This window comes from Myxine glutinosa, chromosome 2, assembly GCF_964187855.1.
Source record: "Myxine glutinosa chromosome 2, kmMyxGlut1.1, whole genome shotgun sequence".
NCBI classification, from domain to species: Eukaryota; Metazoa; Chordata; class Myxini; order Myxiniformes; family Myxinidae; genus Myxine; species Myxine glutinosa.
The window spans coordinates 249,072,855-249,096,955 of record NC_136262.1 but is presented as its reverse complement, the minus strand read 5'-3'; the positions used below and the strand labels follow the sequence as shown (position 1 = coordinate 249,096,955).

Genomic DNA, 24,101 nt, shown 5'->3' with positions numbered 1-24,101 from the left:
TCGCCTTGCATGCGAAGTACCAATCGGAGGGTTTTATAGCCGGTCGGGAATCAAATCGAGGCTACATTTCTGTGCCATCCGGTTGGACATGCATGGAAGAATTTTTTTCCCGACTGAAATATTTCCAAAGTAACGACTGGAATACATTTTCTCAGTGATAACGATTGCCAATTGTAATGTGTTGTGCGCACACCTGCAACAATGTGTTGTGCACACGCCTGCGACGGTGTTGATATTGATAACCTTCTAACTCACCTTGAAGACACCTTGTGTATAATTGACATCACAAAAAACTACAAGACGTCATGACGTGCGTCTATTACCACGTGGCTCAATGATGTCTCTCTCCGTCTTTAAACTTCTGACAGGTGCCCTCGAGTGACACGGCGAGGCTTACGACTCCTTTTGTGGGAGGGCAGAGGGGATGGATTCGCTGCAGTGAGCGGTGCATGAGGGGTGTGTGGTTTGCCTTACGAGATCCTCCTCCTGAATGCTGAGCAGGTTCCACATAGACAGACACCTGTGCGTCGCGCATTGGAACAAGGTGAAGCGCAGATGCTCCGTGATCTTGTATAGAATAGCGGGTCGATGAATCGGTTTTGGGTTATCTTTCTTGGCAGCTAAAGAAACACCTCTTATCAAGGTTATTCTCGGGGCATGACCTCTATTATCTGATTGTCCTTCTTGAGAGAAAGAGAGAGGAAAATGGGGCATGCAGTGTTAGGAAGGGGAAGTGTTCATTTGACAACGAGATTACGACTGTGGCTTTGGTCGAGTTGAGCTTAAAACGTCTTTCCTTTCTGCCAATTGCTGTATTGTCTTTTCTTTTCTTTTTTTACCTTTTTACCAACTTAACCCAATTGCTTCTTGATTCCTTTAGGAAGCCAGCTGTGTATATGGTAAAAATTGGTCGTCGTGCGGTCCCATACCCCACGGTCTTGGAGATCTGATCTGGTCAACGAGGTTTAACTGAAAGTTTGGTGACACTCAAAATTATTTCTAATATACAAGCATACTGTTCTTTTGTGCTGCAGGACAAAGGGAAGGGGGGGGGGGGTAGGGGTGTCCGGGAAGCTGTCTGAATGCATTTGCCGACAATGCAACCAAAACGGCAGACATGCATTTATCCTTTAATCGAGCAACACTGCCCTCTGTCTGGAGGAGATGGAACCAGAGGAATACGGTTGGTCGGGAGGAGGAGATGTAGGCAACGGGGAGGAGATGGAGAGCGATGCGTGTGGAAAGGAGGGGATGCCGGTGGAGGAGGAGGGGTCGTGATTGTGGTGCCGGTAGTGGTGGTCGAGGTGGGGAAGTATCGGGGGAGGGGGCTGGAAGAGCAGGTGTAACTAGATCTTGAAGAGACTGGCATGAGGAAAGTGTTCGCTGTGAGTGTGCCTGCACTCGGGGACTGGCAAAAGCTTTCCGCCGAGATCCTCGAGATTGGAAGTATTGGGGCGGGGAGGGATCGAGGCAAACACCCTTTGGGGCACAACCCGCTGCCAAGGGACTGAGAGAGCGAGGATGCGACACGCTGCTGGAATGCCAAGCGGGGAGCCAATGCAAAGGCCGTCTCTGAAAGGAGAACTCGCAGGAGCCACGAGAAGGATGGTCGGTTCTCCAGGGGCCGAAACGCTTTTCGCTATCATGAGCTGAAGAACGGGACTTTTTCCAACCCCGAAGGAAAAGAACCCAAGACCATTTGCGGAGCACTGGATGTTCATATTATTTTATTATTTATTATTTTTTTCTGTTGGCTTGACGGTGATGGCATCGAATTCTAATTGCTTTCTCGCAGTTTTTCCGAAGCGCAAAAGAAATGCAAACAAAGGCCGCGTTCTTCGCTTGACTTAGGACTCTTATCGAGGTCGGCCTGCTGGGGCTCGAGTGGAGCTCAAGTTTTCCCTTTTGTTTCCCTAACCCCTATTCTGTAGAGGAGTCACACAATCATAGTGCTCGGAAGTCGGGGCACAAGTTGGCGAGGTCATGGAGGCATGACTTTCCAGTGATTCTGAAGGAGAGCCCTGCGTGTGAATTATGGGTGAGTACCTGCAAATCCCCCGATTTCATCTCTCACCACCCAATCCACCCAACCACCATCCCCTCTCTCCCACGGCGGAATGCTCAGCTTGCCAAGGGGACCCCGAGAGGAGCATCTGTGTGTCGCGTGCCTCGCTATAAAGGAGTTTGTTCAAAGTAAGAACAACACAAAGAATGTATTCTTTCACTCTAGGGAGACAATTCGACAACCATTGCGATATATCAAACCGATTTTAATCGGCGTTGCTGCTCCTAGGCACGATTTGATTCTGTGGTCTGAAAATGTGAATTTTTTTTTTTTTTTTTTTTTTTTTTTGCTTCTATTTGTTATCGTGTTATTTAACTTTCTGTTTTCTTTTACGTTCGTCAAGATGCATTGAACGATACTGGCGGTGCGCATTTCCATTGTGAATGTAAGGAAACGTTCGATCCACTAACAAAGCTTTACAAAACCTGTTAATCGTGTGGTTTTGGAAGTTTTATTTATTTACTTATTTATTTACTTATTTATTTTTGAGCATAGAGCAGGTACAATTTCAATTCTGTCAATTCGATGTATCCTCTTGTTTACACCTTATACGATGATGCAAATGAATAATAATAATAATTAATAATTTTATTTCAGGAAAGCATTGGAATCGATCAGCCGAGCAGGGTCAATTGAATCGTTATTTCTTTTACAGTATGAGGATTGCAGTAACGTTTCGCTTAGATGTGTGTTGTGTTATGTTTTCCACATATATCTTGTACTTCAATTGTTATTTGCACTTTTCTTGTCTGCTAGCGAATGCTACTTGTGCCCAAGACCGAAATGAATATGGAGTGCTCATTGGTCCTGCTGAACACCCGAATGTGTGCAATGCAATACAGACGATTTGAGGGGACATGGGGGTATAGCGGGTTGAGCCTTGGTGGGTAGCCATGCACATTACATGCCGAGTTGAGATTGATGGCAATCGATTTGGGTATCTACGTCTGAAGTCCTCAGTGGAAACAATCCAGCGAGTGGTTGCCAGAGCTGTTGAGCGATCCTTTATTGCAATCCCATTTGGTAGATGTCAGTGTCCGGCCATGCTCGTCACAGTTGTAATTGCCAACCTATAGCAAATGTAAACATTCATTGTCTCGGTAGATTTTTTTCTCGATGTTCAAGTTTCATCAGAGCTAAACGGTTTGGTTAGCGAACTTCGCATGATACATTTTTTTTTCTTTCCTGCACCACATTAGGCTTGCAGTCCACATGACTATCCACTCTTCTTCCTTTTTCCCTGCTTGTAGTCCCTAGAAAAATCCCATTAGGGAAAATGCCACAGGAAATCATTCGCCCTTTTTTTGTAGAAATCGTTTATCCCAACACTCAAATAGCTGTGATGGTAACACTCCAGTCTGTCGATCAACTCATTTGACACCCTTCTGCTAACGTGACCAAACATTTATGGAATGAATGAGCTGGATATTGGCACATCTGAATTGAATGTCTCGGGAGAGGATGTGCATGATCTGGCATGTGCGGCCTCTATTTAACCCTCAAGTCTGTATAGACCCCCAATCCTTCCAAAATTCTCCTTTGAAGCTCATCAACAGCCCACTTGACTGCCTGCCACCCACCACTGCCCCGTGCTGCCAGTTTCATTTCCCACTACCTCCAATTCTTGCTGAGCCAGTCAGGCACATGTCGTCCTCCCTCCTCCTTATTGCCACTCAGCCAATTCTCCCTCTTTCTCCCCAATCCTGCCCTATCCTTTTGACTTCCTGACCTCTGCATGCTCATCATGGCAGGGAAGTGCGGTGCGGGTCGCTGGACATGTTCGATGACTCGCTGGTTGCTCCTGCTGGTGCTTCACAGTGCCAAATGTGCCTGCCCTGAAGAATGCCGCTGCGAGGAACGCATTGTGTTTTGTGAGTCCCGCGCATTGCGTGAGATTCCGCTCAACATATCGGCTGGCACACATGGCCTGTCTCTTCGTTACAACAGCTTGAAAACTCTGCCTCAGGGGCAGTTTGCTGGTGTGCAGCAACTGACATGGCTTTATCTTGACCATAACAACATTCAGGATGTGACTGATGGAGCTTTTCAAGGAACACGGCGCCTCAAGGAGCTAATTTTGAGTTCCAATAAGATAACACGGCTACCTGTTGGCGTTTTTCATCCACTAGTCAATCTGCGAAAACTTGACCTCTCTTATAATCAGCTGGAGGCCTTGGCTGCAGCACAGTTCAATGGACTGCGCAAGCTGCAGGCTTTGAACCTACGCTCCAACCAGCTGCGCACACTGCCTGTACGCATTTTTCAGGAATGCAGAGCACTGGAAGTGCTAGATTTGGGATACAACCGGGTCCGTGTGTTGGCACGCAATGTCTTCACTGGCCTTGGCCGTCTCATGCAGTTGCATCTGGAGCATAATCATTATAACAAGATCAACCTGGCACATTTTCCACGTTTGAGTAACCTGCGGACATTCTACTTGCAGTGGAACCGAATTACCATGATCACCATGGAGCGCCTCTCATGGACCTGGCACTCGCTTCACACTCTTGACCTATCAGGGAATGAGCTTAAAATAATTGGCCCACTTGTTTTTGAATCCCTTCCAAACTTAAGGAACTTGCGCCTCGATTCCAACCGTCTGTCTTATATTCCATCGTACGTCCTGTCTGCTTGGAGAAACCTCGTCTCCATAAGCCTACCCGGAAACCCATGGGACTGTGGCCGCAATGTGTGTGCTCTGGCAGAGTGGCTGCAGGAATTTGGAGGGCGACAAGATGGTGATCTGCTTTGTGGTGCGCCTGAACTTCTTCAAGGTCAAAGCCTCATGGAAGCCATTTCTGGTGGACAAGGTGTCTGCTCCCCAGCGGCTGCATCTCCATCACCAACTTTACTTGCTCCCATGTTAGGAGGCTTCTCAACATTTCAATCTGAAACTAATAACGACTCAATCGATTTTGGTGAAGAATCATTATCAACATCATTTCTGTCTCCCGAGGAACTGGTCACATCAACAGCCGGTTGGGACATCAACGCGGAGGGTGGAAATGAGCAAGCTTCCCTTTACAAAATTCTTGCGGGAAGTGTGGCGCTGGTGCTCTCTGTTTTGATCATCCTTCTGGTTGTCTATGTCACATGGAAACGTTACCCAGCAAGTCTTGGAGAGCAGCTACATCCCGGAGGAGTGCAAGAACCATCCAGAAGGCCACAGCATCATCGTCGGCACAGTCCCCAGCCCAAAGAAAAGACAGCAGTAGGAGCTCTCGGTCGCAGAAACCGAAAGGCTGAGAGTAAAGGGAGTCATCAAACGGATGGGCTGGTCATTGCGCAGGAGTACTATGTTGACTACAAGTCATCCGAGCCCGAGACAGGAGAGCTGCTGGGAAATGGAAGTGCATACGTGCTACAGTCTGGCGGTACAAGGGACTGTCCGGTGAGTCGCCTGCTTACATAAATTGTGAAAAACTGTACATGGACCAATTGCACTTATTGTGATAACATGAGACTGTAATACGGCTCATTATAATTTATTCTGCTTTGTACAATGTCATGGTGTTTGACCCATTATATCTCAAAGATATTCCATTCGAAAGGGAATTCATACTGTTTAGAGAAGTCATATATGAATTTGTAATAATAATACAATATCTATTTTCCATCTAAAGTGACGTCAAAATTATGGATTTTTTTTTTCTTATTCACTTTGATCTCAGGCATATATAATGGGCATAAATGACAAAAAGCTGCTTGAAGGTTGGAGATAAATCACATGATGTGGGACCAAGGCATGCTGAGACATCAGTGTACTTTTACATGAATTCCGCGGACATGAGTAATTGATGGACGACCAGATATAGTAGGCTGTACCGGATTTGAACTCCGGCTAGGATGAGAATGCCAACAACAACTCGGGGGTATTGCTCATTCGTGCACAAACTCACACTCACAAGCCTAAAAGTGTGTGGTTGATCAAACTGCCTCCGAACATTCATCTTAGGCATCCCAAGAATATATTTTGTTCCCCAATTTGGTTTGTTGAAGCCACCTTGAAGATGCATGCGTTTTATGTATGTTCCTGAATTTTATGTATATGGGGAGAAAATGAAGAATCATAAATTTGTAGCAGATTGTCATGAATAACCGTCCTGGCCAAAGGAACATGGGAGAAAACAGGCTTTGAGGTACAGTTGTAGTTAAGAAGGTGGAAAGATAAAGAAAAAGTCTCATCTTTTCTCCAAAATCCTTCAATATCCATGGGATTAAGCTATGCCTTCCCAGCTGTGTAATTATCCTCAATTTTCTTGACCAGGACATCACTCACCAGGATGTAGTTTCATCCTCAAGGGCCTTGAGCCTCACTTCCAAAACCCGTTGTAGGTCCTTGCTGCTTGCCTATTTGTATTTAATATTCATTAATCAATTTATTACAGACCATGAGAGAATGTTTTATTTGTGACTAGCAGGGTTACCTACAGTTACCTGTGAAAAAAAAGAAAAGATCAAGGTTTTGGATGGGGGTTACCCACAGTTACCTTTGAAAAAAAAAAGAAAAGATCAAGGTTTTGGATGGGGGAAGACTTATTCACTGGTGGTGAATAAGAGATGGTGGTGAACAGCTGTTTTAAAGACCTGGAGGGAGGAGTGGGTTTGAAGGGAGTGGGGGAGTTTGTTCCAGAGGCAGAGAAAAGGGGAATGAAAGAGTGACGGTGAGCAGAGAGCCTATATTTTGGCAGTTTAACCATAAGAGGGTTGCTGGCAGATCTTGTGCGACCTGTAGGAATATTAGGTGGACAGAGCACAGAGAGAGCTGGGGGAGCAAGGCCGGAGAGGAGTCGGTAGAAGACAGAAAGACCACCAACCTGCCTGCGGTGAGTAAGTGAAAGGCCCTCGGAGTTAGCTTCATCGCAGGAGATTCCAATGATTCTGAAAGCTTTGGTTTCAACAGCGTGAAGCCGAGCTTGGTGTGAGGCAGGAGCACCGGGCCAGAGGGGGGACAGTATTCCATTGAGCTGTGGATGAAAGCCTTGTATGTAGTGAGGAGCTCAGGTGTGCCAAGGAAGGACTTCGCATGACGGAGGATGCCCAGTCGGCGACTGGCTTTGGAGGCCAGCTTGGAAATGTGGTTTTCCCAAGAAAGATCATGGCAGAATGTGAGACCCAAAAGCTTGAGCGACAGAACTTCTTGGAGATGATTGTTGAGAAAGGATATGGGAGGGTTTTCCAGTCGGTCTTTTCGGAGAGACGTAGTAAGAGTGTGAGATTTGTCAGGATTGAAAGACATGTTCCACTTGTTTGACCAGTCTGTGATTTTGTCCAGGTCTGCAGAGAGTGAGGAGGCTGCAGACTGCTGATCTGAGGGATGAGGAATGGCGCGTCAGACAGTGGAGTCATCAGCAAAGAGACAGAGAGGATTTTCCAGAGTCGGAGAGATCATTGATGAAGACCAGAAATAGCACAGGGCCCAGAACACTACCTTGGGGAACTCTAGCCAGAACAGGAAGGGGAGATGAGAGAAATCCATTCAGGGCCACACATTGCCTACGACCAGAGAGGAAGTCCACAAGCCATGAGTGGAGATTTCCATGGATACCATAGGAGGAGAGTTTGGTGAGCAGAGCGGGCTGCCAGACTGTATCGAAGGCACGTGATATGTCAAAGGAGACAGCTCTGATTTCCTGTTTGGCATTGAGGACCTCCATCCATTGTTGAGACAGCAGAAGCAACATGTCCAGAGTAGAATGACCTGGTCTGAATCCAAATTGATTATCAAAGATCAAGCCATTGGAGAAGAGGAAGGATTTGATATCCGAAGCAATGATGGATTCCATGACTTTGCTGATAATTTGGAGCAGGCTGATTGGTCTGTCGGTTGCAAGGATCTGTTTTTGCACCTTCTTTGTGTAAAGCGGTGATGTTTGCTGATTTCCAAGATGCTGGCAGATGACCTTGATCAAAAGAGAGGTTGAAAAGAACAGAGAGAGGGTGAGATAGAGCGGAAGAGCAGGATTTTAGGACCCGTGGGCTGATGCCGTCTGGTGCAGTTGCAGAATCAGAGTCGAGGTTTTACAAAAACTTCTCCACCTTGTCAGGAGAGAAGGACACAGAGTCCAGGAGAAAGTCCAGGAGTTTATATAGAATAGTGAGTTGAGGTGAAGCCTGTGGGTTAAGTGGTCTTCAAGGTCTTTGAAAGTCTTATCAGTCTACGAGGTCTTAAAGATCTTTGAGGTCTTAAGGGTTTTCAACGTCTTAAAGGTTCTATAGCATCGTAAGGGTTTTCGAGTTCTTATCGTTCTTATGGGTTTTGTGGTTCTTATGGATCTTTGAGTGTTCAGGGTCTTCATGGGTCTAATTGGTCTTTGCGGTTTTGAGGGTCTTTGAGGTATTATAGTCTTTGGGGTTTTAAGGGTCTTCATTGTCTTAAAATGCCTTAAATAACCTTATGGATCTTCAATAGTCTTTCAGGCCAACGATCTTTGCAAAGCACGCGAACAAACAGACAGACACACATGCGATTAATTTTATTAGTTTATATGTGTCGGGCCAACAGGTAAATAACCTGTCCATTATCAGGAGATTAAAAGCTCCGTGTGGTTCGGTGTCAGCAGGAGGGACTGCATCATGGAGGACGCTTCTTCAGTAAAGTCCTAAAGCTGGTTGCCCTTTTCACAATCAGGATGTTACAGATATTTCACAAATATTGTAACTTTCACAATTGTTCTCCTTTGCGCCCGAATGTTTCCAAAATCTTTAATGCCCTTTCAGGGTTATCTTAAGGTTTCCCCCCTTGCTGTGTTAAGGCTATTCTTGGGCATAGTTTCTCTACAGGCTCCAAAAATGCCCCATGAGTTGAGAGTCAGAATACGAATGTTTTTTTTTTTCATTTATGATGTATTTTTAGTTTTAATGTTACTATCATCCTATTGCCCACCATGGGTTAAGCACAATTATTTTAACACAGACTACGTGCAATGTGCAAGTAATTGAGCTTAGTGTCAAACAAATCATGCAAGTTGTGCCCTTACAATGACTGATTAATTTTCTCAAATCAACCAGCTCATATATAGTATCAAGTTCCTAATATATATATTTATATACATGTATGCTGTATGTGACTATAATTTACTTCCAAGATTTTCCAAGAAGCTATAATGAAGGCTCCTGGAAAATGCACCATCAGTCTGTGTGCTACAAACTGTGGATAACCTCGCACCTCTGCGGAGGAAATCCGAGGCCTGTCGAGGTTGTTAGGCATAAGGTCATTGTTGGAGACCTCACCCTTGCCTGGCCGGCAGCCAAAGACGGTGGGAAAAGTTAAATAAGCCTGGATACTGCTACCACAATCAAAATCGTTATTGTCCATGGAATCATCATTCCTACAAATGTCCAAGACTGCAATGATGTTTAACTCTTGTTTGCTACTACGAAAATGCCTGAAGTTTTTGGGAAAGTTTTTTTTTTAACTGAAGCTCACAATATTTTGAAGAAAAATGTAAAAAGTAAGGTGTGAAAGACGTTGTCCTCCCCAATCCCTCAACATTCTCCAATCCTTCTTTATACACTATACATGTCAACCTCTACTTTTGTTCAGTACACCTGTACGGAATACACCAGTACTGAACATTTTCCATGATATTTCCATGAAGAATAATGATATTGAAGAAAAAGTGCAAGTTGGTTTCACAAGCAGAAAAAAAAGAAGAAAAAAAATGAGTGGAGGTGAGCAGTGATCCTGGATTTAGGTAATTTCACCAGAATTGGGTTGATTGTCGATGTGTGTGCCGTGAAGAAAACTAGGAGGGGGTGGAGGCTGTGACGAAGCAAAAACTCAATTTTTTCCCATCTCTCTCGAGAACTCCCCTCAACTCTCCAATCTCCTTTGAAAGCTCCACAATTACACCATGCGATTCAATAAACTTACTAGGTATTACCCTAGCATCAAATTTATCCTGAAATCCACACATTACACAAATAGCTAAGTCTCCTTCGAAGAAACTAGGAGCCCTGGTCAGATGTCGAACGTTTTTCTTCTCTCATCAGTTGTTTCAACAATATAAAGGATTGATTCGGCCTTGTGTAGAGTTCAGCTCTCACATCTGGGGAGGTTTATAAGCAATTTAGGTTGAAGATTTAGGTTGAAAAAATATATAAAATTAAAAAAAGAACCCCTCAGCACATACATATGGGAGGGGTAGGCGCACACTGGAAGTTTGGGACGATTACACCTCACCACCACGTAATTCAAAACACCTCACCACCATGTAAATCAAAACACCTCACCAACACATAATTCAAAACACCTCACCACCACGTAATTCAAAACACCTAACCACCACGTGATTCAAAACACCTCACCACCACATGACTGAAAACACCTCACAACCACGAAATTAAAAACACCTCACAGCCACGAAACACGTAATTAAAAACACCTCACAGCCACTAAATTAAAAACACCTCACATCCACGAAATTAAAAACACCTCACAGCCACGAAATTAAAAACACCTCACAGTCACGAAATTAAAAACACCTCACAGTCACGAAATTAAAAACACCTCACAGCCACGAAATTAAAAACACCTCACAGCCACGAAATTAAAAACACCTCACAGTCACGAAATTAAAAACACCTCACAGTCATGAAATTAAAAACACTTCCCAGCCACGAAACACGTAATTAAAAACAGCTCACAGCCACGAAACAAGTAATTAAAAACACCTCACAGCCACGAAACACGTAATTAAAAACACCTCACAGCCAGGAAACACGTAATTAAAAACACCTCCCAGCCACAAAACACATAATTAAAAACTTCACAGCCACGATACACATAATTAAAAACCTCACAGCCACGAAACATGAAATTAAAAACACCTCACAGCCACGAATCACAAAATTAAACACCTCACAGCCACGAAACACGGACTTAAAAACACCTCACAGCCACGAAACACGAAATTAAAAACGCCTCACAGCCACGAAACACGAAATTAAAAACACCTCACAGCCACGAAACACGGAATTAAAAACACCTCACAGCCACGAAACACGAAATTAAAATCACCTCACAGCCACGAAACACGTAATTAAAAACACGTCACAGCCACAAAACACGGAATTAAAAACACCTCACAGCCACAAAACATGAAATTAAAAACACCTCACATCCATGAAACACCAAATTAAAAACACCTCACAGCCACAAAACATGAAATTAAAAACACCTCACATCCATGAAACACCAAATTAAAAACACCTCACAGCCACAAAACACGGAATTAAAAACACCTCACAGCCACAAAACATGAAATTAAAAACACCTCACAGCCACGAAACACGCAATTAAAAACACCTCACAGCCACGAAACACGAAATTAAAAACACCTCACAGCCACGAAACACGTAATTAAAAACACCTCACAGCCACAAAACACGAAATGAAATACACCTCACAGCCACGAAACACGAAATTAAAAACACCTCACAGCCACAAAATTAAGAACACCTCACTACCACATCATTTACAAACACCTCACCACCACGTAATTCAAAACACCTCACCACCACGTAATTCAAAACACCTCACCACCAAGTAATTCAAAACACCTCAACACCAACTAATTCAAAACACCTCACCACCACATAATTAAAAACCCCTCACCACCACGTAAATATAAATACCTCACCACCACGTCGTTTAAAAACACCTCACCACCACATAATTCAAAATACCTCACCACCACATAATTAAAAATACCTCACCACCACGTGATTCATAACCACCACCACGTTATTAAAAACACTTCACAACTACGGAAACAAAAGTTTGAGGGAGTCGATAAGTGACAACAGACACTGCCCAGAGTGTGGTTATGTAGATAAATGACTGTACCTGAGTTGCTGTTTTGTCATGGTTTACGCCAATCATAATTAAAACAATCATAATGCACAATTGTATTTGTAATATACGTGATATTACCTTTTATAAACAATTGAAGTTGAAAAAAAAAATTTTCCCCGAAAATCGCGAAAAAATTCCCAATTTTTTTTTTTTTTAAATAGGAAATTTTTTCAAAACAATACCCTTAGGACATACCGACGGGAGAGATATGTGCATACCAGAAGTTTGGTACGATTTCACAAAAGTTTGAGGGAGTAGTTCAGTGACAACACGATTCAAGACAAGACAGACACTGCACAGATACATACATACATACATACATATATATGTATATATATATATATATATATATATATATATATATATATATATATATATATATATATATATATATATATATATATATATAACTGTAAGAAATAGTAGAAACTCCAAAGTACGAGCAGGGCGTCTCATTTGTATTGAATAAATAATCGTTAGATTAAATAAGACGCGGACGTAGCTTCAGGACGTCGATCTTTAATTGTCGACAAGCTTTCGACCAACAAAGGTCTCCTGCTGAGTCTACAAAAACAGCAGGCATGTATATCAGTCAAGTATGTATGGTGATATGTGTGTGAGATGCGTGATGTGTGTAGAAAATGCATACAGAAGGAAGAGCCACGCCAAAGTTCACTCACCAGCCCCAAGTTCAACGGAAGTGACCGTTTGCGTTACAGTTAGGGTGCACGTGCATATACAAATATAGAGATATACATACATAAACACACAAGCATATATTCATATCCCATTTATATTCATATATAAATACGGGAGAGATATGTGCATACCAGAAGTTTGGTACGATTTCACAAAAGTTTGAGGGAGTAGTTCAGTGACAACACGATTCAAGACAAGACAGACACTGCACAGATATATATATATGAATATATATATGAATATATCATAAATATATCTATATCATATCTATATCATATATATCATATATATATATGAATTCATATATATATCCCATATATGAATATAAATGGGATATGAATATATGCTTGTGTGTTTATGTATGTATATCTCTATATTTGTATATGCACGTGCACCCTAACAGTAATGCAAACGGTCACTTCCGTTGAACTTGGGGCTGGTGAGTGAACTTTGGCGTGGCTCTTCCTTCTGTATGCATTTTCTACACACATCACACATCTCACACACATATCACCATACATACTTGACTGATATATATGCCTGCTGTTTTTGTAGACTCAAAGGAAGACCTTTGTTGGTCGAAAGCTTGTCGACAATTAAAGATCGACGTCCTGAAGCTACGTCCGCGTCTTATTTAATCTAACGATTATATATATATATATATATAATATAATATAATATAATATATATATATATACCTCAAACTTTCAATTCAAACAGTGATTTGAGCCTTCAATTCCTGAATGGTACGAGGCTTTTCACGATAAAGAAGGTCTTTCATGAGCCCCCAAAGAAAGAAATCTGGAGGTGTAAGGTCTGGGGAGCGTGCCGGCCACTCGATCGGACCGCGGCGGCCGATCCACTTTCCGGGAAAGTTTTCATCAAGCCACTGACGAACATGACGTCCATAATGAGGTGGAGCTCCATCTTGCTGGAAATAACAGTCCTGATCTTGTACCCTGGGCCAAAAGAAGGTTTGCAGCATATCCAGGTAAATTTCTGCAGTGACAGATCCCTCAAAGAAAAAGGGTCCAATTATCCCTAATGGAGATATGGCTGCCAAAACTGTCAGGCCAGGTAAATTTACCTCCTTCTCAACTGTCACTCTTTGGTTCTCCGCAGCCCAGTAGACACAATTGTGTCTGTTAATTGTGCCGTTAAGCTTAAAACATGCCTCATCTGACCACCAGATGTTGTCTAGCATTGTGTCCTCTTCGTCAAGTTTAGCTAAGAACTCTTCGCAAAATTGAAGATGGTGGTCGTCATCCCGATCATGAAGGGCATGCAGTAAGTGTGGAATGTAAGGTTTCCAGTTTTTCTGGTGAAGGATACGGATAACACTTGATTGGCTCACTTCCAACTCTGCAGATAAATGGCGAGTTGACTTTTGCGGACTTTGTTCCAATGTTCCAGTCTCCTGATGGTTTCTTCAGCCTTAGCTACATTCGTTGCCATTTTCAGATGACCGGACTTCTTTGCAATGGCTACCGACCCTGTTGCTTCAAATTTCTCGACAATCAATCGTATGTTTCTTCCCTGGGGTGGGTTAATATCGAATTCCTGTGCCAAACGGCGTGCCGCCATCATTGATTGTTCATTACATTTGTAGTAATGTTTCACGGACGCAATGCGTTGATTCATTGAAAGGTAATTCATGGTTCAATTTGGTGCAAATTCAGTAACTTTACAAACTCTCAGCAATAACCTGCAAAACAAAAATAAATAAATTAAGAAAATTAATAATCTGCGAGACAATTATTAACATGGCATCCCAGAAAGAATCTGACAGCCGAAAAAACAGAAATCGGGCGCGGGCGCTACTTTTGATTCACCCTGTATGTATGTATATATATATATATATATATATATATATATATATATATATATATATATATATATATATATATATGTATGTATGTATGTATATATATATATATATATATATATATATATATATATGTATGTATATATATATATATATATATATATGTATATATATATATATATGTATATATATATATATGTATATATATATGTATATATATATATATATATATATATATATATGTATATATATATATATATATATTGTCGCGGATCTCTCGAAGCCCGTCGACGTACAGAGGGGGGTTATTCCCTTTTCCCCCTCGGGCCTTCGAGGCCGAGTCGTCACTCCCATAGCGAGCGTGCGGAAGGGTATCGGGTCGAATCCACACCTACCTTCGGTACCCACGCTGCCACGAGAACGGGGACTGGACCTCGCTCGCACAAGCCACGCTAATCGGATATGCCGAGCGGTTTGCGTGTCATGTGACTTGTGCCGTTAATTTCTATTGAACCCGATTTGAGCGGTTTTATTCGTACAGTGCTAGGCCAATGGATGGAAATGACGGGAACGATCAAATGGAAGGAAGAACACAGGTTTATTCACAATTATACAAGGTGAAGAGACACAGAGCAGACACTTAGTCAATCTTACTTAATCCCCAGACAAGGGCCCACTCACTCACGCAGGGAAAAGAAGGAAGGACAAGTTCACGCTCCAAACGTGCCTTGGCGCCGTTCACTCCGGACAGCTCCCGGGCGTGGCCCTCGGATGTTCGCGGTACGTGTGCTGGGAGCGCAGGCAGGGAGATTGTGCGCGTAGGTGGCCCCGGGATGGATCGTCTTCACAAGCGCGATTAACAGCCGCAGAGCACAGGGCACAGGGAGAATTAATGTACAGAGAGGGCTATAACAAGCAACCGATTGACTTCACTTGTGACTACAACGTCTCTTTCTCACTGGGAATTGGTCACTGCTGCACTCTCTCACAACGCTCACTCAACGCTGGGTCACCGGGGCACTGCTGCACTCACTGGGGCACTCTCTTTCTCAGTCACTCACGATGCTCTCTGGGGCACTGCTGCACTCACTGACTGACTAGGGCACTCTCACAACGCTCTCACAAAAGCTCTCCCTGGGTGACTGACTTGTTCTCCGACTCTCATTGGGGCACTCTCTCTCACTCTCACTGGGGCGGGGGGCTCGGGGCAGGGTTTTATGGCCCCGCCCCAGAGTCTTACCCGAATGTTCCAAGCCCCTCCTCTGGCTGCCGTTGTGAGCCACTCCCACTGAGCGCCGATTGGCTGCTCGCCGCTTACCGGGTACTCCCCCCTGCAGCTCCTTCCTTGGGCCTTCCAGACTTGTTCCAGGCATAGCACGTGGCATTCTAGCCCAATCAAGGCCTACACTCACTGGCCTGCTCAACGCATACTAACACAGGAAAGGAGACTACGCTTACATTTAATAAGAAACTGAACTAAAGTGAGGCTACATGTTGTGGTACAACTACCTACGAGGGGGGTCATCCTTTATTCGCAAAACTGCAACACTACCCCTCTCTCTCACCAGACTCGTCCCGAGTCGACCCCAACAGTGGAACGACCGGTAGAGCCTGGCATGCAAATTTACCATTACTTTTAAATGTGACACATAGGTGTAATCCCCCTAGCACTTACTCTAACCCGTGTGTGCGACATTTTTAACACTAAATATGTCCCCCCGAATGCGTTGAGCAGCTACTCTAACAGACTCACACCCACAACTACCCGAGTATTTCCGGAATTTTCAAACTAAACACATGGCCGGTGGGCACATTCTTATATTTACAAGCACGGAACTTAAACTTTTATTTACAATTCTATGACCCAGGACCTGTACTTTAGGAAGAAATTGGAGGAGCGAAAAACACACTCATTATGGCACTTGCTGCTTGCATCTCGCATCTTGCATCTTCAGTGTGTGGCTAACAAAACCGGCTGGCCATGACCGGCATACAGGCCATATGAAGCATCAGGGCCATCTAAGCTTCCACATCTTCATTCCTCGCACACAATAGTAAACAATGCTTTTTATTATTTGCCAGCAGGGCCACTCTCCTGTGGTCCAACTGTGTGGCATCAGTGCCACTCAACAAGTGGTCCGAAGGTGCAAGGTAAGTTGCAGCAAGATGCAGCACAGCAGAGGTGCGAGGCCACAAGGCTTGTGGTCCGTAGGTGTGACAAGGGTGCAGCAAGGTGAGTTTGGCAGCAAAGTGCTGCACAGGTCGGCTGCACAGGTGTAGCAAGGGTGCAGCAAGTTGGGTTCGGTAGCAAATTGCCGCACAGTTCGGCTGCAGCGGTGCGACACGGCAGAATGGATGCTGCACAGTTCGGCCTCCAAAATGGTCCTGGGTGGGGAGGGAAGACGAAGCACAACAAGCAAAACAGAAAGGACACAGTGGCACTCGCAAAACAAGGTGACCAGGCACCACCATGCCTGGTGCGGTGCGAGGGACGCGGTAGAGCGAGCAGAGCAAGCTCGTCCCGAGCCCTCCGTACCCCCCACCATTGGCTACACTACCCTAGCCCCCCTTGTATTTACAATCCGTCTCTACGTCTTGTCTCCCATATCCCCCTCTATACCATATTCGTCCCCAAATCCCTCCCAGGAAGGAAGGGATGGAACACAACAATGTCTCACCCACGTCATGATGCGTCTTACTACTCAATCGGCTTAGAGCCTCGGTGTGGAGGTCGTCTACCTCGGTGACTGGCTGTGTATGGTGCGAAGGGATTTCTCACATCCTAACTACTCTAATAACATTACTCTTTTAAACTACCCGGGGTCGTACCCTGCCAATCGGCCTCTTTAAACTATGTGGTTCTAAGAACCCGAATTCCCATTGCCCACACTGTGGTGCCCTCCGAATTTGGGTCTCACCCCCACAAACTTTCACACTGTGCCCTTGCACAATTTTGGGGCTGGGTCGTGTGGCTCTACCAGCAGGTCTACTTACCTGCGCACCTCCGCCACTGAAGCCGCCTCCCGAGCTTGCCTGCTCCTGCGACTACCTAACCGGGGAAGGCCCTTCCTGGCACTTACCCCCTCTATGCCCACCTTGACATCGGGCAACCCGGGTCCTCTCCTGGGATCCTCGGGCCCCACTCACAAACTACAACTAACCGGCTCCAGAGTCTACCTGCGGCCTCACCTGGCCAACAAACTACCAGTGGCGGAGTGCCCCAGTAACCATACGCACCAATTAAGCCACACGCCCAGCCATTCCACAGTCTCATGCACCCTACAAAACACTTCTTTCTACTACCCGCAATATCCATGCTATTTACCTATGCCCTCTACCTGGCTTTATATTACCCCCCCCCCCCCGGGCTTTCGTGAATGGGTTCCACTCCCCCATTCACTCCTTCGCACCATGCACTCCACACCAATCTTTCCACACCAACTACTTCCACACACCATTTATTTCCACACACCTCAACACAATTCCATTTTCACTACAACACAATTCCTCAAACACACAGCATCATCTATCTACCTAATTTCCCCTACTCTCGTGCTTCCCCGTCGTCCCTTTAAACGAAGCACACCCTTTTTCTTTATCAACCACCTAAACTCTCTACGTCCCCTCTACAGTTCAGGTGTCACTACATAAATCTCAGTCTCTACTGTCTTCTAAATCCCTAACGTTATCCTAGCCCTCCCTCGGCTAGCTTCGGTGCCCCATGGAGGCAACCATTGCTCGCCCCTCCATGGGCCTAACACTACCATTCCCCCATGTGGGGTACACTACTCTCACCAGTCCTCTACACTCTGAGCCCCCATTCAAGGAGGTATCTTGTCACAGCTCGGCCTCGAAGGGCCGAGCGATCCATGCGGGTGGTTGGTCGCCTGTATTGGGTGTCCTTCCGGCATTTTCGATCGAAAGGGGGAGGGATCGATGGGCCCAGGTGCCGGGCTGCATCCCTGCGCAGGGCCTCGCAGTCCGACGCACGATGACCCAACCGGCCACGGTCGGATCACCGCACCCGATAAGGTGCGTGGCTCCGAAAACTCCTACCTCCCCTTGAACCCGGCTGTTCGCCCTTGCCGCCATACGGCACCAACCATACAGTGCAGAGGCCGGAGGCACGAATCGTGCACGCCAGTCCTTGCGAGACCGACGAAGCACTGATCCCCTCCGGTCCCTGCAGCACACAACTCAACGGGGGCTCACGTATGCTACCAGTCCCACTACGCGCTACCCCGGTCTGTGTCGATGCCTGGGCCGCGTCCTCACCACGCGCGACCCACTCCACACTCGCACACCCAGGCACCCATGCGCCTCCCACTCACTCCGTTCTCGCACACTCGTTTCCCACACACTCCGGTGCACACTCATTTCCCGCACACTCCGGTGCACACTCGTTTCCCACAAACTCCGGTGCACACTCGTTTCCCACACACTCCGGTGCACACTCGTTTCCCACACACTCCGGTGCACACTCGTTTCCTGCACACTCTGGTGCACACTCGTTTCCCGCACACTCCGGTGCACACTCTTGCTCACACTCCATAACACACTCTCTCACCACGCGCTCCGGTACGGACTCTCACTCACACCGCACAATGGGCCCTTCGCAAATCGTACCACCCTCACTCAGACACCGCACAATGGGCCCTACGCGAACACCCGGGTCTCGCCTTTCTCCCAAGCGCGCTGAGCACCCGTTCGCGCCAAACACATTCCCGCCATTTGTGCCACTCACCTCAGGGCTCTCCTTCCCCTGCTTCTCCTCCAGCACCTGCAAACCTTTTATGGGGTCAGCAAGCACGGCATCACGGTGCGAATACAGACTTTGTTCAGGCTCCATCACCTCCTCCCGTGATTTATTCCTCGTCTCTTCAACCGTCTTTTTAATTCCAATTATTTCTTCTACCTCGATGATCATCGGCACCCCCAAAATTTCCTCCTCCAACTCGACCAACTCGACCTTATTGAGCCCGTTGACGTACAGAGGGGGATTAAACCCTTTTCCCCCTTCGAGCTTCGAGTCCACGAGGCCGCGACCCACTTTATACTCGGGCGGATTGCAGAGCAATTCCAGCCGCCACCCCCGTCGCGAGCATGCGGAAGGGTATCGGGTCGAATCCACACATTCCTTCGGTACACACGCCGCCACGAGAACGGGGACTGGACCTCGCACAAGCCACGCTAATTGGTTACGCCGAGTGGTTTGCGTGTCACGTGACTTGTGCCGTTAATTTCTATTGAACCCGATTTGAGCGGTTTTATTCGTACAGTGCTAGGCCAATGGATGGAAATGACGGGAACGATCAAATGGAAGGAAGAACACAGGTTTATTCACAATTATACAACGTGAAGAGACTCAGAGCAGACACTTAGTCAATCTTACTTAATCCCCGGACAAGGGCCCACTCACTCACGCAGGGAAAAGAAGGAAGGACACAGAGAGGGCTATAACAAGCAACCGATTGACTTCACTTGTGACTACAACGTCTCTTTCTCACTGGGACTTGGTCACTGCTGCACTCTCTCACAACGCTCACTCAACGCTGGGTCACTGGGGCACTGCTGCACTCACTGGGGCACTCTCTCTCTCTGTCACTCACGGCGCTCTCTGGGGCACTGTTGCACTCAATGACTGACTAGGGCACTCTCACAACGCTCTCACAAAAGCTCTCCCTGGGTGACTGACTCGTTCTCCGACTCTCACTGGGGCACTCTCTCTCACTCTCACTGGGGCAGGGGGCCCGGGGCAGGGTTTTATGGCCCGGGGCAGGGTTCCAAGCCCCTCCTCTGGCTGCCGTTGTGAGCCATATATATATGCCATCTGAGCTATCTGGGAGAACTTGACCAAGCATTTAATTTTTCCCACACATGGACTTGCCACTCTCTTTCCGTCACTGCATCTGGGGCATTCAGGGTCGCGTTAATGCTTCTGCTTGGTCAGGATCGCCCAGATAGCTCAGATGGCAGAACACTGGTACAGTTCACCAGAGGACCTGGGTTTGATTCCTGGTCTGGGTGTGTAATTTTCCCACATATATCAATTTAATTATTTATAATCCTGTTCATTAATTATATATATGTATATATGCGGTAACATGACATTCACGGCAAGAGTGAGCTAACCTTTTGGAATGGTTTAAAGTTATTTTTTATTTGTAAGCATTTTCAATGAAACTGTATTTATGTGCATTCTTGTTCTTAATCTTTAAAAAAAATTCTCTTTTGAATCACCAACTGCCGGAAAACTATCCCCCTTTTCCCCATTGAAACATTGCCCCGACATTCGTGGATTCAATATTCACGGCATTTTTCAGGAACGTAACCCCCGTGAATGTTGGAGTTCTGCGGTATCTATATTAAGGCTGCACATTAACCTTTTTTGGGGTGCCTGACACCCTTTTTTGTTTCGTTGATTTTTTTTTTTTGGGCTGCTCGAAAAAACAAGCACAATCAAATTCGAAAAATCTATGTAAAAGTTATTTTCTGTGATATTCAAGTTTGAAAAAAAAATGGATATTTATGCATAAACTGTTATTTGTAATATACGTGATATTAATTACACCTCACGCCCACCTTGTGTATATATATATAGTCTAAAAGTCCAAAAAGTCCAAAACACTCAAGCTGCCTTTGTATAACAGTGAGACAGAAAATGTTCATTTCTTTTAAAACAGTCATAATAATTAACAATAATTATAATAATAACATGAACATTTCTATCGTGCCGGTATCCATCAAGTAATGAAGCTCATAGCGCAGCACAAAACAACACAGAATTAATCCCCAAGCTAAAATATTGACAAATCTTAATATGAAATAAAATAGCAATTGTTACGTGCTCCTCCCCGACCCCCTGGTCACGGTGTACCTCCGAGCCCCGAGAGAAGTCACGGCAGGAAAATGTGTTATTCTGTGTGTCAAAGATCAATGGAGAAGCCACCCCAATTGTTACTCACAAACAAATATTGTATTAAGATCACACAAGAATAATAGTACAACAACAATAGTATTCAAAAGTACTATCAATATGTCCTATGATGGTACCATCAGTTTTGTAATATATAACTCACTGTGCTCCAAGTGAGTGAAACAAGAACATTCCCCAATGTCTCTTATTCCCGGCTTCAAGACGAAGTTGATTCGCTCCAGCGACCGCTAGAACGACATCCAATCGAGACCAGAATCCCGTGCAGATGGCAAGGGCAGTCACACAGCCGAAGCTGTACAAAGGCACCCTCAAGGCGACTGGGAAATCCAAAGGCGCCCTACAGGCGAGTGAGAGATCACACCCTCGGGTATGGACGAATTAGCCTTCAAAAAGCCACGTCATACACACGCCCCAGATCGATGTCTGAATGCGGTGAGAATGGTCGAAAAGAAACGAAACCGCGAGCGAAGTACAAGTCCTGCGCGAGTCAAAATGGCCGACGACCCGCTCTTGAGACGTAGTAACGGCTCGGTGATAATTCCCCTCAGAATCCACCGCCAACAACCTGACACGCAGGTTGATCGGTCACCGCGATGACAACTCTGTCGCAGGAATTCCTTTCCCAGAAACCCGACAGTTCACGAGTGACTCTTGCTCCCAAACGTTCGCTTCAGAACCCGGAGCAACTCGGCTTTCTTGTCCGACTCCTTCGCTCCGCCCATTTTTCTCCTCTTCCTCTTCGTCACCATCCGGTTCCTGTTTCATTTACAACATTAACTTTTAACTTTTGAAAATAGAAATATCGATTCCCTTTAAATGACAACAATAATAATACATAGAATTAGAAATGTTTACAGTGGATGAAAACCACAACAACGGAAGTGACGAATCCGTAACACAATGTATTTAATGACTAGTAAAAAGCCCATCAAAAATGACGAATTGGAACAGTGTATTCGACGGTGTAGCCTCGAGAGCATGCCAAATTCTGAAGCCTCGGCCTAGTGTCATGTGTGCTCATATCATCTTTGTTTATTAGACATCATACGGATGGAAATGAACACTCGTTTTTGATCTTCCCTTTTTTCACCAATCAAATTTCACCTCCCTGCACCTTGTATTTATTGTTATTAAATAACAAGAGCAGTTTTGAGTTTAAAAAAAAATCAAGATTGTTAAGTTTGCACCGAGATTAACCTCATTCATAATTACAGATTAAAATTGAGGTGACATGTATCCTCTAATTTCTACTAAATAAAAAAATAGAACAACACCGATATCATGACGTCGACCGATATGCCTCTGCCCACATTATTACATCATTATAATACTTGTGCCAAGTTTGATTTAAATCTATTCTGCTGTTCTCAAAGTATCACATTTTAACCTGACATGACCTTTGACCTTTGACCTCTTGACCCCAAAATGTAATCAGTTCATGTTTAAATCATTATGCATACCTGTACCAAGTTTTAATTTAAATCCCTTCAGCTGTTCCCAAGTTATCACATTTTTACCTGACATGACCACTGACCTTTGACCTCAGGACCCAAAACTCTAATCAGTTAATCTTTGCATCATTTATACATGGCTGTACTAAGTTTGAATTAGATCCATTTCGCCGTTCTCAAGTTACAGACCTAAATACACACTTTGACCTTTGACCTATTGACCCCAAAATTTAATCAGTTAATCTTGACATCATTACACCTATGTGTACCAAGTTTGAATTCGATAAATTCAGCCGTTCTCAAGTTATAGTCCTGTTACATACTTTGACCTAAAAAAAAAGTTTCTGTACACCGCTCTTGTGGTTTGCAAGACTGGATGAAATCTATAATTCCAATATAAGGAACATAATTACTCTTTTATGGAAAATATTTTTCGAGTTTGTTTTATCCTCAAAAATTGACCGTAGTGAACACACATTTGTGTTAAAAGATTGGCCTTTAAAACCCGACTTAAATCATCCTCATGAAGGAGGACAGACATCAGTGCAAACACAAAAACACACAAACTGACATTGTGTTTTATATGGTAGATACCCATTTATTTATTTAACAAATCAAAATAACAAATTCAAAACGGTATTATCATTCAAATGAAACAGTTTTGAAAAACAGGTGGTTCTTGAATGCGCTTTTACAAGCAGTAAGGGACGATACACTGCGGATAGTTTGTGGAAGTTTATTCCAAAGTTTATGACAAACATGTTTATGACATGTTTATGACAAACAGGACATGTTTATGACATGTTCATGACAAACATGACATATTTATGATATGTTTGTTTATGACAAACATGACAAACAGTTTATTCCAAAGTTTATTCCGGCATGACAAACGGATGTATACACTCAAGAATAATGTGTTTGGTGAACAACAAGTAAATGAGCATCAGGTGAACGAAGATGTCCAGTAGGATTATATTGAACGATTAAACGAGTATTATAATAGAAGGCAGAACCATGCAAGGAATGAAACACGACCAAGAACGACTTGAACACGATTCGATCATGAACTTGAAGCCAATTGAGTGTTTTGAGTACAGGTGTGATATGGGTTCTACGAGAGGACAGTGTGACAATGCGTGCGTCAGTATTTTGTAACCTCTGAAATCAGACAAGTTGTGTTCGGAAGTTGATACAACAGGGAATCACAAAAATCGAGACTGGATGAAATTAAGAGCATGAACAAGTTTCTTAGTTTCTGAACA

The 24,101-nt window shown here is 44.6% G+C and overlaps 1 protein-coding gene across 1 annotated transcript in view; it reads left to right on the top strand.

Moving 5' to 3' along the window:
• Positions 1-1,336: 1,336 nt before the first annotated feature.
• Positions 1,337-24,101, top strand: part of LOC137420680 (leucine-rich repeat transmembrane neuronal protein 1-like) — a 407,263-nt gene continuing 384,498 nt past the window's right edge. The window contains exons 1-2 of the mRNA XM_078772421.1: positions 1,337-2,038; positions 3,817-5,456. Coding sequence (XP_078628547.1) covers positions 2,035-2,038; positions 3,817-5,456 — 1,644 coding nt within the window. The 5' untranslated portion in view covers positions 1,337-2,034. The remainder of the gene's footprint in view (positions 2,039-3,816; positions 5,457-24,101) is intronic.